At 30.9% G+C, this 16905-nt stretch overlaps 1 protein-coding gene across 4 annotated transcripts in view; it reads right to left on the reverse strand.

The window, feature by feature from the left end:
• Positions 1-437: 437 nt before the first annotated feature.
• Positions 438-16905, reverse strand: part of LOC143222992 (tRNA (32-2'-O)-methyltransferase regulator THADA-like) — a 200513-nt gene continuing 184045 nt past the window's right edge. For all 4 annotated transcript variants that reach the window (XM_076450318.1, XM_076450319.1, XM_076450317.1 and 1 more), the window contains 3 exons: positions 12569-12682; positions 9176-9333; positions 438-4853 (listed from right to left, as the gene is read on the reverse strand). In XM_076450318.1, the coding sequence (XP_076306433.1) occupies positions 4374-4853; positions 9176-9333; positions 12569-12682 (752 nt within the window). In that variant the 3' untranslated portion in view covers positions 438-4373. The remainder of the gene's footprint in view (positions 4854-9175; positions 9334-12568; positions 12683-16905) is intronic.

Consider the following 16905-nt stretch of genomic DNA (forward strand, 5'->3'; position numbering starts at 1 on the left):
TATGTTTTCAGTAACATCATGGTTGTTTTTTTTCTGATTTTAAACCTGAAGGGAAAATATTATAAAGCTGTTTTCATTAATAATTTTACTTCTAAGAAATGTCTAACTAATATCTTTACGAATTATTTCATGTTATACGCACACAGATATTTAAATACTTGCATGAAAGATATGAACGGAACGATTATTTTTTGGTTTTAGGAGGAGAATCCTGGGTTCACAACCTCATTATTACATTTTATTAAAACATGTACTCACAAAGAAACTGTAGTACTACCTAGAAGTTTAGCCAAACTTATATAATAGGGCTTTGATTAACATCCAAAATCACACAATATATTATAATAATCCTATCCATTCTACCGACGTATCGTTTCATGCCAGAAATGTGTAGTGAAATTATTAGCCTCTTTAATAACTTGATCACTGACATTAAAGCTTGAAATAATATAAACATTTTATTACCTAACCCTAAATAACTACTACTAAAGGAACAAAACAAGATATATACATAGAATCCCATGGGAATGTATTAAGAAATATAATGGGCAAATACTACATATCTTGTAACTAAATCATAGAAAGAATGTAAAGGTCATATGAGTTGAGATGAATTCCAGATATCGTTTTAAACATGTCATCCATTTTAACCTGGTCACAAAATACCATGCAACTAAACTTTTCTCCCACGCTATCCTGAAACTAAAAACAAAATATACTGTTTATAAACTACAGAGATCATCAAACCAAACAATCTTTATCTGAACCGTGATAATGTTTGTAACAACATCAACCATATTGCGCTTCGTTCATTCACCAACTATAGACTTGACCAACCTTGACATTTATATATAACTTTTTCAAATGGTGAAAACATTTTTTTTTTACTATAGATTATTGTGTCTCTTGTATTTGTACTTATATATAAACTATGTACTGCTTTGCTAAAGACAATATCTGAAGAAGACAGAATAATACTCTTTCGAAAAGTGTTGTGCCTTCTCCCAAAACTAAATCACTTCATAATATTTACAGATTGTTGTTTACCAACTAATTGTTATATTAACCTAATGTGCTTCCTTATTGAAGCATTAAAAGGAATGTTTCTTGTGTTTTATGTAACAGGTACTATTATTATTTTATTTAACTTGTTGAAAATTAACAAATATTTTATCGTATATTTAAATCGATAAATAAGATAAAGCATATTTTAAGTAATAAAAAAGCAACATAGTCTTAACAGAAAAACTTAATTTATAAATTTCACTTTCGACATGGAAGAAACTATAACGGAAAGACAAAACGTGATTTAAAATATCGTTTACATTAGGTTTGTTTGTTTGCTTTTAATTTTCGCACAAAGCTACTCGAGGGCTATCTGTACTAGCCGTCCCTAATTTAGCATTGTAAGGCAGCTAGTCATCACCACCCACCGACAACTTTTTCACCAACGAATAATGGGATTGACCGTCACATTATAACGCCCCCACGGCTGAAAGGGCGAGCATGTTTGGCGTGACGGGGATGCGAACCCGCGACCCTCAGGTTACGAGTCGCACGCCTTAACACGCTTGGCCATGCCGGGCCACATCTATAGGAAAAGAGTGATGCAAGTGGTTTCATTTTTTTAATCCGTCATTACCCTATCGTGGTGTTGTAAATCGGTGAGTCAACTTAGTCTGTTGAATTGATTGGCTGTGATGTGAGATTCGATTTTTGTCCTATTTTGTCTGTGTGTAGTTCATTCCAGCTGTTAGATTATTTTATATTCTATCATAAGGTAACGATAGCTCATTCTCACTTAAAACACAGTCCAAAATATTTTGATTTGTTTCCAACTGTTCTGTAGAAACATGTGTTAGATAGCAACGAAATGCTGAACAAGATTTTCCTTCGCCTACAAAATTTTTGGCCTATAATAAATATGATTTGCTTCCTACATTTTCATCCTTTTAAATTAACACTGGTTCGGGAAGAACCTGGTCGGATGTACAGAATATAAGACGTGTTAGTTTTTCAATGCTTAGGATTTTTCTCATGGTTCTGTGTAATTATGCCTTGAAATATTAGGCTCATGTAGTCTTTTTTTATTCTAACAAGAAAAGAGTTCAGGATATTTATTTACTACAACTGCATGATTAGTCGTTTTTATCAGCTGAATATTCCGAGTATATTTTGAATTTTTGATTAAATTAAACGTGACTTTTGTCATCTTCTTCAATAATTAAGTATTGCCACGTTCAAACTCTGTCAACTTTTTAGCCTTTGTCATGTTTTTATCTAATGTAACGCAGGAGATGTCAGTGAGAGATGTTTACAACACTAATGCTTGAACACAAATGACTAAATTTCATTACGTGTTTACTGATTAATGCTTTGTTTCAGCATGGTCTTAAACTTTTGACCAGCTAGTATATATACTAATTTCATAGTGTTCACATTTTCCCTATTAAATGCTAAAAAGGTTTTTACTTTTATTTTTCGCTTTTCTTATTTTCATCTTTCAAAGCTCTTCTCAAATAAGTGGTTGAGTCTAACAACGCAAAATGCATATTTTTTCTTTATGTTCATTGGCCTTAAGATTTTTGCCAGCAGTGTATATGCTATGTGAAATTGTCAAAACTCATTTTCAAAACTGGCTGTGTAACAATGCCTATGTGGAAACACATTCAAATAAGACATATGCCATGTGTCATACTGATCTTTATAACACTCATCCACAAAATAATTCTTGTAATATTATTATTGTGCCTTTTTACAAAATTCTATTTATTACTTTGCCATTGTTATCTTGTACTTTATTGTTTCTGTAATATGCACAATTTTTGCTGTTTTTACAAAAAGAGCTCAAGACCTCAGCTGACCAATATATACTTCATTATGAACAGTTATTTTGTAGTTGTGAGACAATTTAAGCCAATGCTGGAGTGAATAAAACAAGACATGTTTTCATATTACTTCATTATGAACAAAGTTATTTTGTAGTTGTGAGACAATTTAAGTCAGTGTTGGAGTGAATAAAACATGTTTTCATATTACTTCATTATGAAATAGCAGAGGCAAGAGTGGATAAATAAAACATCAACCATTTCACAAATCTAGCATGAATATAAAGTCATGTTGGATACCAATGTACATCATCAATCCACACAATTAGTTGCAGAATGACAATGAATTAAACAGTTGGTTGAATTTCAGTGTGTATACAAATTTTGACATATCACCTAATTTGCATACATTATATTAACTCTAAAGCCACAGATGTTGGGTACATAATGTGTGTGTGTATATATGTGATTTCAGAATTAATACTACAGTAAAAATATATGCAAATCAGATAATATTTTAAAATTATGCTATAATTTGTAATAATGCAGGCATGTTCACTTTTATTCAAAGCATAGTTATTACTTACCTGTTTATTATTTTGGTCTACTTCGTTGGATGATAGAACAATGTTTAATAACACATTAACACTCATAACATTTTTATGGTATTTATGTAAGATTTTTAAAGTAAAAAAGTTAGATACTCCATTATTTGAAACCTGAAATTACACTTTGCATATGGATCAAAATACTGTTTAACTCTTCTATTTTTTTACCTCTGAAATAGTGGTTATCTAAACTATAAGTACATAGTTTTAATTGTTTTCCTCATATGAAAAAATGTGAATAATTATTTAAAATTTAAATTTTATAAAAAAAAAGATGGTAGTAGTTGCTTTATAGTGTAGTTAAAAGTCCTATAAATCTGAAAATTCACTACAAACAATACTACTAATCAAGAGAAAGTATCTGTAAGTCAATATAATTAGTATCACCCAAGTACTGATATTTAGGGCCATGTGTCTTCACTTGATGTAAAATACAGAGTAAATTGTATAAAATGTTAATAAATGAAACTGTTTTATATTAGAATCAACTAAAAAATGAAAATAAGCTGAACTATGTGTGACTCAATCCTTCAAACACAATGACCAAAACAGAGGCTAATTACCCAGAAACACTTGGTTAAACAAGGAAACAAAGGTGACTTTCAAGCATATTATTTTTCATTAGCTACAACATACATAAAAATGTATAGTTAAAATTCATAGTTAAAAAAGTCTTAGTAAAAACATAAAGATACTTTCAAAAACGTTTGGAAAACCTATAATACAATTTAACATTTTATCCCAGCACTGTAATATACATTTGTATTGACTTATGATAAAAACATGTTTTAATATTATAAATTATCTTTGCATTTCTCATTGACATTGGCATATACTATTTTGAGCTTATGAAAATACCTATAAAAACCATCTTGATAGGTTCCTATGAAATGAATATGTATTTTTAATACAAAAAATCATAAAATAAAAGACTTTGTTAATGAAGTACAGTTCTTAAGTTTGTCTGTATTTTGTTAACAAATACATCTGGATATTGTACCAGTTCTAACTGTGATATAATATTATTGATGTGCTCTACATTCTCTGAATGTTTTGTGCTAATCCCCCATAAAGTTTCTACAACAATGGCCTTTTGATAAAGAAGTATTAAGTTCTTTCTAGTTTGTGACTTTGCCAGAGGACACTGTGTTAGATCATGTACAATACTTGGTACAAGTTCTTTCATTTCTTCAATACACAGGCTGCATATTTCACTCAGAGTAAGTTTTTTAGCTTTGACTTTTGTAATGTTGTAATGCTGTAGATTTAGATGTTCAACACTGATCAGAATATTTGGGATGAGTTGATGCTGATGACCAGAGCAAAATCTCTTCAACACAGGGTGACACAAATCCGATAATGTTATTTCTTCCTGATAAACATTCATCTCTCCTTTTTCAAATGGTTGTTCATCTCCCTAGAGGAACAAAACCAGAATTTATTAACTTAAAATAATTATAATAAGGGAATGACAGTATATGAGAATAAAACTAAAACAGGAATTAAAAGTATAAAGGAAGTAAACAAATTACTGACCATTCTTAGAATTTTAATGTGTATTCTTTAACATGATAAACAGATGAAAGATGAAATGTAATTTACATTCCTTATAAAACTTTTGGTAACTGTCAATGGAAAGTGTGAAATAATTAATCTGAGTTGCAAAGAGTAAGTGCACAAACAAAAACATACATATTACGTGTTTGACTGATAAAACTGGAAACAATTACTGTTACTTATTAAACTTTAACTTTTTACAACTTAATCACTCAAGAAAAAAATCATGTGCAAATTAGTTTAAATGTAAAAGATTTCTTTTACAGTCGACTTTTAAAGCAACTTAAGTTGAGACATTTTTTACAATCAGCAGTGTTCTCTAGTTTGTAAAATAATATAATAAAGATTTTCCCACAAATGGAAGTTGTCTGTATTTACTTGGAACAGATTAAATATGATTGTAAGTTTGACAGGTCAAGCGTAAAGAACTTTTGAGGTACAATATTATTACTCTTTATATATTAGGAAGTTATGCAGTTGTATTAGTATTTTATTATGGAAGTGTACATTTACAGTAAATTTATTGAAAAAAAAATGTAATGTAGTTAAAATGATAAAAAATAAAAGTAGATTTAACATGACAAAAAACGATTGTAATTTTGAATGAAGAAGATTGTGCAGAGAAAATCAATAATATATCAAATAACTGTACAAAATTATTGACACTGATCAAATGTCTGACATTTGTAATAAAAACAAAACTGTTAAATTAATGAAGGACAATGCAAATCAAGAATGTATACACATAAATTACACCAGATGGTTTTTCATTCTGAAACAATGCATAGCGTACATAATATACACAACTTGATCAATCCTGCAAGACTAACAGTTTCAAACATTAGCAAACAGTGACAATCATTAACTATATCGTTCACGTTAAAGATGTAGTTTGAGTTTTTATAATTCAGCATGTGTATTATTTCAAGTTAAATTAAACTGTGTGTGTGTGTGCATATATTTATATGTATATCCAGCTAGCTAGAGGAACTAGTTATCTACACTCAGAATGTAGTTTTCAAATATTCTGATGGTCTTTCTAAATGTGTTTTCTAATTGTTAGCCTTTGCAGCTCAGTTTATCACATTTTTATATTTAACTGTACAACTTGTGATTTGATTGTTGAGATGGTATTAGTTAAGTTTGCACCAACTATGGCTAATTTATTCTGAAATTTTTATGAAGTACCAGGGATAATGGAATGTTTCATAGAATCTAAGCTACTTTTTAAATAAATGTTATGTTGATGTAATATTTGCTAATTTTCAATCACAGTCATATTAGTATATTTTTGCAACATCTAAATAATAAACATCCAAACATAAAATTAATTGTTGAATATGAATAAAAACATAAGTTTACAATTTCTGGATTATCTTGTTTTTCATTTACAGGATGATTTTGAAAATAATTGTTTAGAGAACCAACATATCCGGAACTTTATATACATTTAAGTAGTTTTTATTTTAAGGTATTTAAACTAAATTTGTTTAAAACATTTATTAACTATTCTTACAAGGTTGTAATAAATTATTCTAATTTGGTTCAGGAAATAAACAGCATTAACATTTCTTTGAAATTCACCAACTTAGAGTTGTTTTCTTAGTCCAAAGCTATATAACAAGTTATCTGCACTTTGTTTGTTGTGAGGAATCAAACCCTGGATTTTGGTGCTGTAAGTCCATTAACTTATAACTGCAGGGTTCTAGTTAATCCAAAGTTCTGCGTCCTGTATGCACAAGAATGTATTGGAACACATGACATTTGACTCCATCAGTACTGAATATATACCACAAAACAAACACATATTTAAGGCAGACACAAATACTTTGCTTCCAACTTTGTACTATAACAAACTAAACAGTATACAGTTTCCAAACAGCTGTTCACAATCAACTTCTAATAGACTGTTAGCTATTGATGTACCAATGACAATAAATTGCAGGAAAATAAAGCCACATGAATGCATCACATAATTAACCCTTTAATTAAATTCTGAGTTTGAATCAGTGTTCTGTTCACATCAAGGAGCTTTACAAATGATTGAGTTACCTCATCTTTCTTTTCTGCAGATCACCTTATCTTAGTTCACATAACTTTATATGTGGAGATTAACATGTTTCATTTGAAAAAGAGAAATGGGTTGATTTCACTATGTAACAATATTTTTACTTTTTCTTGTTCCTAGGCAGAAAGTATTAATTCCTAATTACTGATGCCAAAAGTAAATGGAAAAAGACCTATTTTCTCTTCAAACTTTGCTTTTGTGACCTGGGTAATGAAATTTTCAAATTTACCCATTTTCAAGAACACTGCATGTAGGTTCAGTGCTGAGTAGCTGATAAATAATTTTCTCAAACTTACAAGAATTTTCAAGAACTTTCTAGAATGTTGTAGAACTTATGAGAATTTTCTAGAACTTTCCATAGTAATATATATACAGGGGTTCACCATTCACTACTTCAGTTTAGTTCTAGCTGCCTAAGTGAACACATAGACCTATCTGATTTTATGACAGATGGCATCAAGAAGCTGCAAGCATTCTCCAGATGCATTCTGCTATGTATGTGGCCAATTTATTAAGACAAGAGCAAAAAAATGTATCCAGTCTGTGCAAGGCAACTGGAATTACCTGTAACCCGAACGAGTAGTGCCTCTTCATTGATAGCTCATCCAGAAGCCTCATATCTTTGATGCTCCATAATGGGAATAAGTATTTATCTCTTCCACTGGCTCATTTGGTGCACCTCAAAGAGGAATGAAACAGCATCAAGATCTTTCTAGAAGCCTTGAAGTATGATGAGTATGGCTGGGAGGTTATCAGAGACTTTAAAAGGGTCTCCAAGGAGGCTTTACCAAGTTTCCCTGTTATCTATGCCTTTGAGATAGCAGGGACACTGCAGTGCACTACAACAGGAATCACTGGCCACAATGGACCGAGTTCTTCGTGGGGAGGCACAATGTCAAGTTTGAGCCACTAGTGGACCTCCAGAAGGTGTTCCGACCATTGCACGTAAAACTGGGTCTTATGAAACAATCTGTCACAGCTCTTGATAAAGAGTCTGCAGCCTTCAAGTATGTTCAAGACTTCTTCCCTAAGCTGTGTGAGGCAAAGCTCAAAGCTGATGTCTTCGTTAGACCACAAATAAAGAAGATCCTGGAATGCACAGAAATCCCCAAGATGCTCAGTAGGAAGGAAAAATAGCTTGTGGCATCTTTGCCACAGTGGTTTGGGGTTTCATGGGCAATCACAAGGCCAAAAATTATGTGGAACTGGTTGAGGCTCTGGTGAAAAACTATGGCAAAATGGGCTGCAGGATGTTCCTGGAAGTCTATATCCTTGACACTCATGATAAATTCAAGGAGAACATGAGAGCAAGGAGAGCATTTCCACCAAGATATACTGGATTTTGAACACTACTACCAAGGAGCATATAATGAAAACATGATGGGAGACTATATTTGGGGACTTATATGTGAAAGTGATTTACATTACAGTTGCAAATCTCAAAAAATATTCACTTCTAAACATTTTTATATAACTTTAGTATAAATACATGTAAATCTTGAGTCATATGTTGTTTTATCCAGACTTTATGTGAATGAAAATGTGCAAATTTGCCCATTTTTATATAGAAAATAGGTTAATTTCTAAATTTCATTATCCATGTCACAAAAGCAAAGTTTGAAGGGAATAATGGTCATTTTCTGTACTTTTACAACATAAGCAATTAACAAATAACATATACTATCCAGGAACAAAATTTGTGTTCCATAGTGTTTTTATTAAGTACATAAGTGTACATGTTGATTTTGGTCTAATATGAATTTTTAAGACCATTATTTTTATAATATTTTAAAAATAAAAAGTATATTAAGTTTTAAACATAGAGGAAACGTATGACATCGTTTCAATGGTTCTGAAATTATTAATTTGATTTACTTTAAATTTTAAATAACTTTACATTTCAATACAAGCATAATTATTAGGGTAATCACTAATAACAACTGACATGCTTTTAAAAGGAATTATTCTAAAAAAATGTAGAAATTTGTTTAAAATGTTATGCAACTGAAATAATTTATATAACTGAAAAATAAAGTGTCTCTTCTCCTTGCAAGGATGGAGGAAGAGGTTATACTGAATTTGCATATAAGTAGTTTATGAGACAGAAAGTATACTTGATGGCCATTCTCATCCAAGTCACAATGCAAACACCACTGAAGAAGAACAGATACACAATGTGCTGGAAAAGCAGAACCTAAGAGCTGGACAAACTGTGTAACAGCTGTCTTCAGAGCTAGTTGAGGCACAACAGGCTTGTTTCTAATATTACATTCTGAAAAACAAAAAAACAATACAGGTTCTATAAAGACATTCAGAAAACGTATTCAACTCATTTTCAAGACTTTTAAAGATATAAGTGTGTTCATTTTATCATAAATGTGTTAAAAACTGAAACTTATAGAATCATAAACAGTTATTCAACTTCTTTCAACTTATGTTGAATGATAGACCATTAACACAATTATCTGTTAGATTAAGCTGAAAGACAAAAGCACTCAACATTCCAATAGCTATTTTTCAATCAAAACAAAAATAACAGTATAAATGTAATTCAGTCCTTCCTCTAGAGTCTAGCCAGTAGTTACATATTATAAATGATTATTCCCAAACCTTAGGGTGCCTTAAATGACTATTTAGACCATATGTTGACATAAGATGCTGTCTACTTTGAAAATGCTATTATTATTAAATAGTTGAAGATTTACACCCCACTGATAAAAATTCACATTTACTTTATAATAATTTTTGAAATATCAACATAAAAATTTAAAATTAGGAATTATACAGAAATGTAAAAAGAAAGAATGTGATAATTTTATCTGAGCAATTCAGTAAGTTTCTTGTTTTTTAACCCACAAAAAATAAATATTTTAAAGAATAAAACTTTGAGTGACCATAATTCATACATATTAAGTTACTGAACACATTATAGCCATTAAAAAAAACAAAACCCAACAGATTAAGTACATCATTCTTAAAATGTCTTCCTGCTTAGAGTAGAGATTGTGTGTTCCTTTTCATACAGCAATTTTGGTGAAAACTGCTGAAGTAACAATTGGTTTTAAAATAATTAAAATTATAACAAATAAAATAACAAAACAGTAAAAGAGAAGAAAACTATTTAATGCTTGTACAAATTCCAGAAGTTTTATCAGTGAATCTCAGCCACAATAAAGATTAGAGGACAATGAATTTAGTGAAAGGTACTGCAGTAATATAATAAAGAAATCTGAATTCTCAAAAGAAATCTTATTTCAAAAAGTTAAATAGCCCTTTACATGATAACAAAAAGTATGTAAAAAAGTTAACATAAATACAACATAGATTATGCCTTCCAGTAAGAAAAAGGTATAATTTTTAGGGATAAAGTTATGACATGTTGGGTGAAAATATAGATATATAGGAAATTTTCCAAAAGTATATTAAGGAAAATGTTTACTTCATAATGTTAAATGGCACTCAATTAATAGAAATAAATTAATTTTCAGTAATAACTGATACTACTAAAGCATATTTACCATGAACCTTCTTTAACTGACCAGTTAAATTATTCACTATCTGTTTAGAAATGTAAACACTTATTATGATGCCTCAACATCAGATGGTAAATTTAAAATGTAAGTACAAGATCATCAGCTTTACCAAATAATACTTTCCTGTCCAGTTTGACCAATTAACCCACATACTATTTACATTAGGCCAGGATTGTTGACATAATTATCAGAACAACCACTCAAAATGACTAGAAACATATTTTGTTTAGGGTTTCTTTGGATCATTTGCAAAATACTACATTTTTCAGAATGACTTAAAATGAGTGTTTTTTAATAAATTTTATAGAATGAGTGTATATTTCAGTTTTTGTTTATTCATTATTCTTGTTTTGTATTTCTCTACATTATACTGATTTTTGAACACTGATATAAACTCTCTCTCACTTTGTTTATACACTTTGATACGCCTGAAACTTGCAGAAAAATGTAAATAATTAAGTTTGGAAAACAACTGAATAACCATGATAATAAGAAAGAAATGTAACCATATTTAAAAAGAATTAGGTATCCCTATTGTTAGTTTTGGCAAATTTAAACTGAAGTGTTTTTACTAGACATACTTTTACAGAATATTTATATCTCCATATTTCACTTTACAGCTTATTCAAGTGTTTCAGCCTACAAATATACTAAAACAATTAAGATAAAATATAACTCAGTTACTATGTAAGTAAAAACTATTTCCTCCTGTGCAATTTTACAGCTTTTGGAGACAGTATAAATCCTACTTTGTGTGATGTCCTGTTATGACATTATCTAAAAATATAATGAATCACAAACATATTACAGTATGTTTTCTACCCCCTTAGGTAAGATATAAATTTTTCAATATTATTGTATTCTTCAGAGTCTCCAGTTTGGAAACAGAAAGTTGTTCAAGTAAAGAGTTCAACTGTCCTTGTTTTGGTACATACAAAATGAGAGTTAGCTCACTAACTGGCAATTAACCAAGTTTTTTGAGAGAGAATAGCTGGTGGCATACAGAAGGCTCAATTCACAGTTGATAAAGATTTTGTGCACAAGGTGCACTTGTGTACAAACTTGACTTTATCAGTATACTGATGTTTTTTAACATAAAACCAGGTTTGCCATTGTAAGACAATTAGACAGAACACACAGAAAAACACATAGGCTCAATAACTGTTGATACAAAATAATGAAAAACATATTACCCAAGAACTTTTGAAAGGTGGACTTTTATTCCTCAGGGGAAAACTTGAAATAGCAATGTGATCAAATGAGTGATATATGAGGGGAGTTGAATGATGCCATGAAGGTCATTTGGTCTTCCAGGAAATATTTAGTATATTTTTCCATGTACTGTTGTAAGTGTCTTCTATTTCCTTTACATCACCACCAGCCACATTGTACTGGAAACGTATCATACAGCAGTACATGAAAAAATATTCTACACATTTCTTGGAAGACCAGCAACCTTCATGACATCGCTCAACTCCCTTCAATATAGATATCTCAAATTACATAATCCTTTAATCCCTGTGCATCTGACACTGATATAATAACAACAGTCATCTTGGTTAAAAGTATGTTTGGTAATAATAAAATTTAATGTTAGATATCTACTAAATGTTGTGATCCTAAATGTGTATTTAAAAATATGCAAGATTACAGTTAGAACTTTTCTTAAATATCTTCAGGAATATGAAAAATACTACACTTTTTTATAAATACTAAGATATCTATAGAAACAATACATTGCACTAAAGTATTATTACAAAATAATATTTTAACATAACTCATAAAAATATGGAAGGATATAATATTTAGGAAGTTTTACATGTTTCTTACAAAATCAATATTCAACAAGTTAGCTAACATTCTTACAAATACCCCTTCTTACAGTAATAAACAAATCTGAAAGTATAGGTAAAGTAAATAAATTTATGGAAGCTCAGTTGATCTATTGAAGTAGAAATAAACAAATAATTTTACCTCCTGAATTATTTTCTATGACTGAGATCACAGTTCCACACATGTACTTGATCACAGGTTCATCATCCTGTAGAAGGTTGACCATGGCAACCCATAGTGGAATCACTCTGGGACCTTATATGGAAAAATTCACATTTACTAAAACTCTCAATAAAAATCTCATTTAAATTTGTTAGTATTGCAGAAACAACAAATAACTTTCTATAATAAAACTTTTAAAGAGCAATAAATGTATTAAATATGACATGGAAAATAATAAAAACAAGTTTTTCTAAGCTTAATTTTTAATGTATTCAACATACTAAATACTTACAAATTTTAAGGCTTCATATTTTGCTGATGATTTATAATATTATGCAGATGAAATGTATGTAAATAATATGTATAAGTAAAACAAAAATTGCAAAAATATTTTGCATAATCTGTTTGTGGAATTTCAAACAAAACTTTATAAAAACTATCTGAAAACCATTTCTAATACTGAAGTGAGAAAATACAGAGAGAGCAGTTCACAACCACCCATCATCAACTCTTTTGCTGCTCATGTTAAACTGAAAATGGGACTTGACTACCATTCAAATAAAACAACCACTACCTCAAAGTGTGCAGCACTATTTTCTTTTTGTAGTAACAGGACACAGACTGTGGATTCTCAGATCCACATCCTTACATGTTAACCACTGGGTTGTGCTCAGCCCTAAGTTGCATAAAATTAAATATTTTATTTATAGTAGTATTAGTAGATGGTTAAAATTATTTTTAAAGCTTCATGCAATCACTGATAATTTATATTATCTAATATTATTTTTATACTGAATATTTTCTATATTATAAAACAGATTCCATGTGGATGTCATAAATTCTTATGATGTATTTCAGAAATTCAGACAGATTTAAACATTTGAAATTATTGTTGTAAATACTGGTTCATATTTAGAGTAATTTATTTTTGAGAAATTTACCTAAAAAAACAGCTTCTTTTTTGTTAACATGAAAGTTACATTTTTTCTAATCTGAAAAATTATTTACAATAGACACTCATCTCTTTAAATAGAAATATTATTTCCCTCATATGTTTGCCTATAAGATTTGTATGCTGCTAGCCTTGAGATAACTATCATGTAAATTCATGTGTTTAACATTAAATGCACTGGCCTATGATGACATCATCATGTGACAATAGCTCTTTACCAACAAGAGGGTGATACAACTTCCATGTGGAGTAACTCCCCCTATGTACTTGCACTTGTGATAACTTCATTAGTACACAAGGCAAAAGAAAAAGTGCTCTAGAAGCGAAGAAGGGAGGTAGAAATATGTGTGGAAGTATCTATTGGAAATACATTTTTTGAGTAGGAAAATGCTAACTTCCAAGACAATAACTTACCTCAGAAATGCCAGAACCCCACACTGAAATGATCGTGGACTGGCACAAAAATTAAACATAGATGGTGGGAACCTGAAAAAAGGTGTCTGTGATAAGTAGCAATGAAAAGCCCAAACAGGACTCAGGAGTTTATTGGAATCTGAACAATCACAGAAGTGAGTAAAAAAAGTACAGTTGCCCTCCTAACCAGCAAAGGTCAGGAAGAAAAAAACATTTTAGGTAGAGAAGTATAAGTGCAGTGGAAAAGAGTGTGAGAAGCATATATATCTGAAGGATGGTGGACACAGGTGAGAAGAAAAAGGAAATAAATTGTGACAGAAAGGTGGTACAAAAATTAAGAAGCAATGGTTTAAACAAGGAGGGCATACAAAAGTACATTGAAGACCTAGTCAGATGAAAAGGTCAGTGTAGAAGAAAGAAGTATATTATTTAAGAAGACAAGGGAAGAAAACAGTGTATGGTTTCAAGAGAGATAAAATATAGCAGACAATAGCAGCCAGTAACTAATCATAGTGAAGAGTGACAAACCACAGTCAAACAGCCACTTAAATATGGCAGAAAAGTTCATTCACAGGAGGAGTGGTGGATGGACACATGGTGAAAGACAAACCACTTTTGTCAAAAGACAAAGTGGAAGTGCAACAAGAATATGAAAGAAAGATGGTTAAATGACTGCAAAATTTTAACCAAAGGATAATGGACTGGACAAATCTCACATGAGAGGATGAAGGGACAACATCCCTTGATAAAAAAAAGAGGTGTGAGGTTGAAACAAGAGTAAAAGGAAATTGGGTACATAAAAAGGGAGGGGTTCAGGATGCTAAGCAAAAAAGTAGAAGAAACTAAGACTAAATTGGCCAAAGAGTTCTACAGTAGGACTCAATGAGGGATGTATATTATGTGTGATGGATTTACTATTATATATTTATTTTAATATTGACATTTCATTTAAATATATATTTAGAAATGCTTGAAACATATTGTGTTAAAAGTGTATTGCAAAATTCCTGCTTATTCACTAAATTTGTAAAAGATTCTCAAGTGTAAGAATTAACAATGTCTGTATATATATACAAGTGATTGCCAATCTTGTTATCTTCACTGAAATTTTTGCAACCTCTCCTCTCAAGTTTACAAAAGGTAGTCAATGCAAAGTGAAGAGACAGTATATATTGTTGATTTGTTACAGTTGGTATACTATAAACATTGGAGGCTATAACTGTGATTAATGCTCATTAATTGGGTAACTACAGATATTTGATCAAGAAGATTTATAGACAAATGTTTAACTTCAGGAGATTAATATTGGATGTTAGCATTTTTAGAAATACATAATATAACATCAATGGTTAAAACTCACATGTGATCAGCAAGGAGATAACTAGCTTCTAGTTAAGTGAATTGTACCTATATCAATTCAGAATTGATTTGTTCATAGTGAACCACAGATAAAATATCCAGTTCCAGACTAGATAAAAGACTCAATATTGTTTGAAAGTTTGTAGAACTTACAAATACATAAATTATTACTTGTAATAACTATTATTATAAATTGTATTTTCATTTGTACACTAAAATATATTTCTATTAAAAAGAAAACTACATGTATCAATCTTGTTGGCAAATATAATTTTGATACATCTCAATATTTACTTAACTTCTAAATCCAAGTTACAATTTAACTCAGATTAAGGTATTTCAAATTATAATACATAACATAATAAATTGGGGGTTCATCCAAGTTAATAATAGGTAATACAAATCACAGACCTGAGAGAGAAGTTGAAAAGGAGGATAGCCATATATAAAAAAGGGTTAAACTTGTCTTGTCTGAGAACTTCAAGTCAGTGGTAAGGGATAAAGAATAGAGAACCAGAAGAGAAGAAGCTTGGAGTTAAGAGGAGTAGCAAAGGCATTTGTGAGGGGTGCATGTAACTGGAAACAAACCCAACAATGACCTCAGAATGGAAAGACCACTCTGTGGGTAGAGCAAGGTCCAACTAAGAAAAGCAGTCTGCCATTAGATTCATCATTCCTAGCATGTGACATGCAACAAAATGAAACTAATATAAATGAGCACAAAAGAGCATGTCCAATATGCAAAAGCTAAGGGTCCTGGAATGAATGTTCCCTTGAAGACCAATACAAGAAATGAAGATCATAACCACCTGATTCACCAGAAGAAAATTTGAACATGCCTGATGAACAGCAAGAAGTGTGAGCACAATGATGTGGAGTAAATGTTCATTCTGCATCCAAGTGTCAGAAATCATGCCATCATTCAAGAAATGCCCTCAACTTAAGAGGGGAACATCAGTAACGAGCTAGAGCTAGAAACTGGAGGTTGGTAATGGAATGCTAGAAGTATTATTGGCATGGCCGAGCCACCATGATAATTCCTTGAGTACAGGAGAGGAGGGATTTTCACAGTTAAAGACAACAGAACCTAAGAAAGAATTAAGTGGATTTGCAAAATCCAATGGAAAAAGCACGTGTGCATGCCCCAAAGGAATGAGAGTTTCAATGAAGCAAGAGTCACAACAAACAAAAGAACTTCTCTTACAGGACGAGATTGAGAAGTGCATATTCAGGTGATCAGTTACTCCATATCTTGCAAACAAAGAGAAGGCTGAGCTTAGCTAAGACAAGAGATAAAGAAAATGTCCAGATGTACCAAAAGTTAATGAGCACAAAAAAGCACTTGGATATTTTGGCAAGTCAACTAAAGTAGCCTCCTGGAAAAACAAAAAGGTGTGAAAAGAGGATATTACCTGTGAATGGACCAACAGAAGCTAACCATCCAAGAAAAGGAATAACAGATCCAGGCCATAAAGATTGCAAGTGAAAGCCCTCACAATGCAAATACAAAAGGTATTGCTGCTGTGCTGAAGGGAACAGCAAGGAATTGGAAGGTGCAACTCTGATGGACAGAACATGGAAAACATCTGGA

Source organism: Tachypleus tridentatus, chromosome 8 (assembly GCF_004210375.1).
Source record: "Tachypleus tridentatus isolate NWPU-2018 chromosome 8, ASM421037v1, whole genome shotgun sequence".
Taxonomy (NCBI): Eukaryota; Metazoa; Arthropoda; class Merostomata; order Xiphosura; family Limulidae; genus Tachypleus; species Tachypleus tridentatus.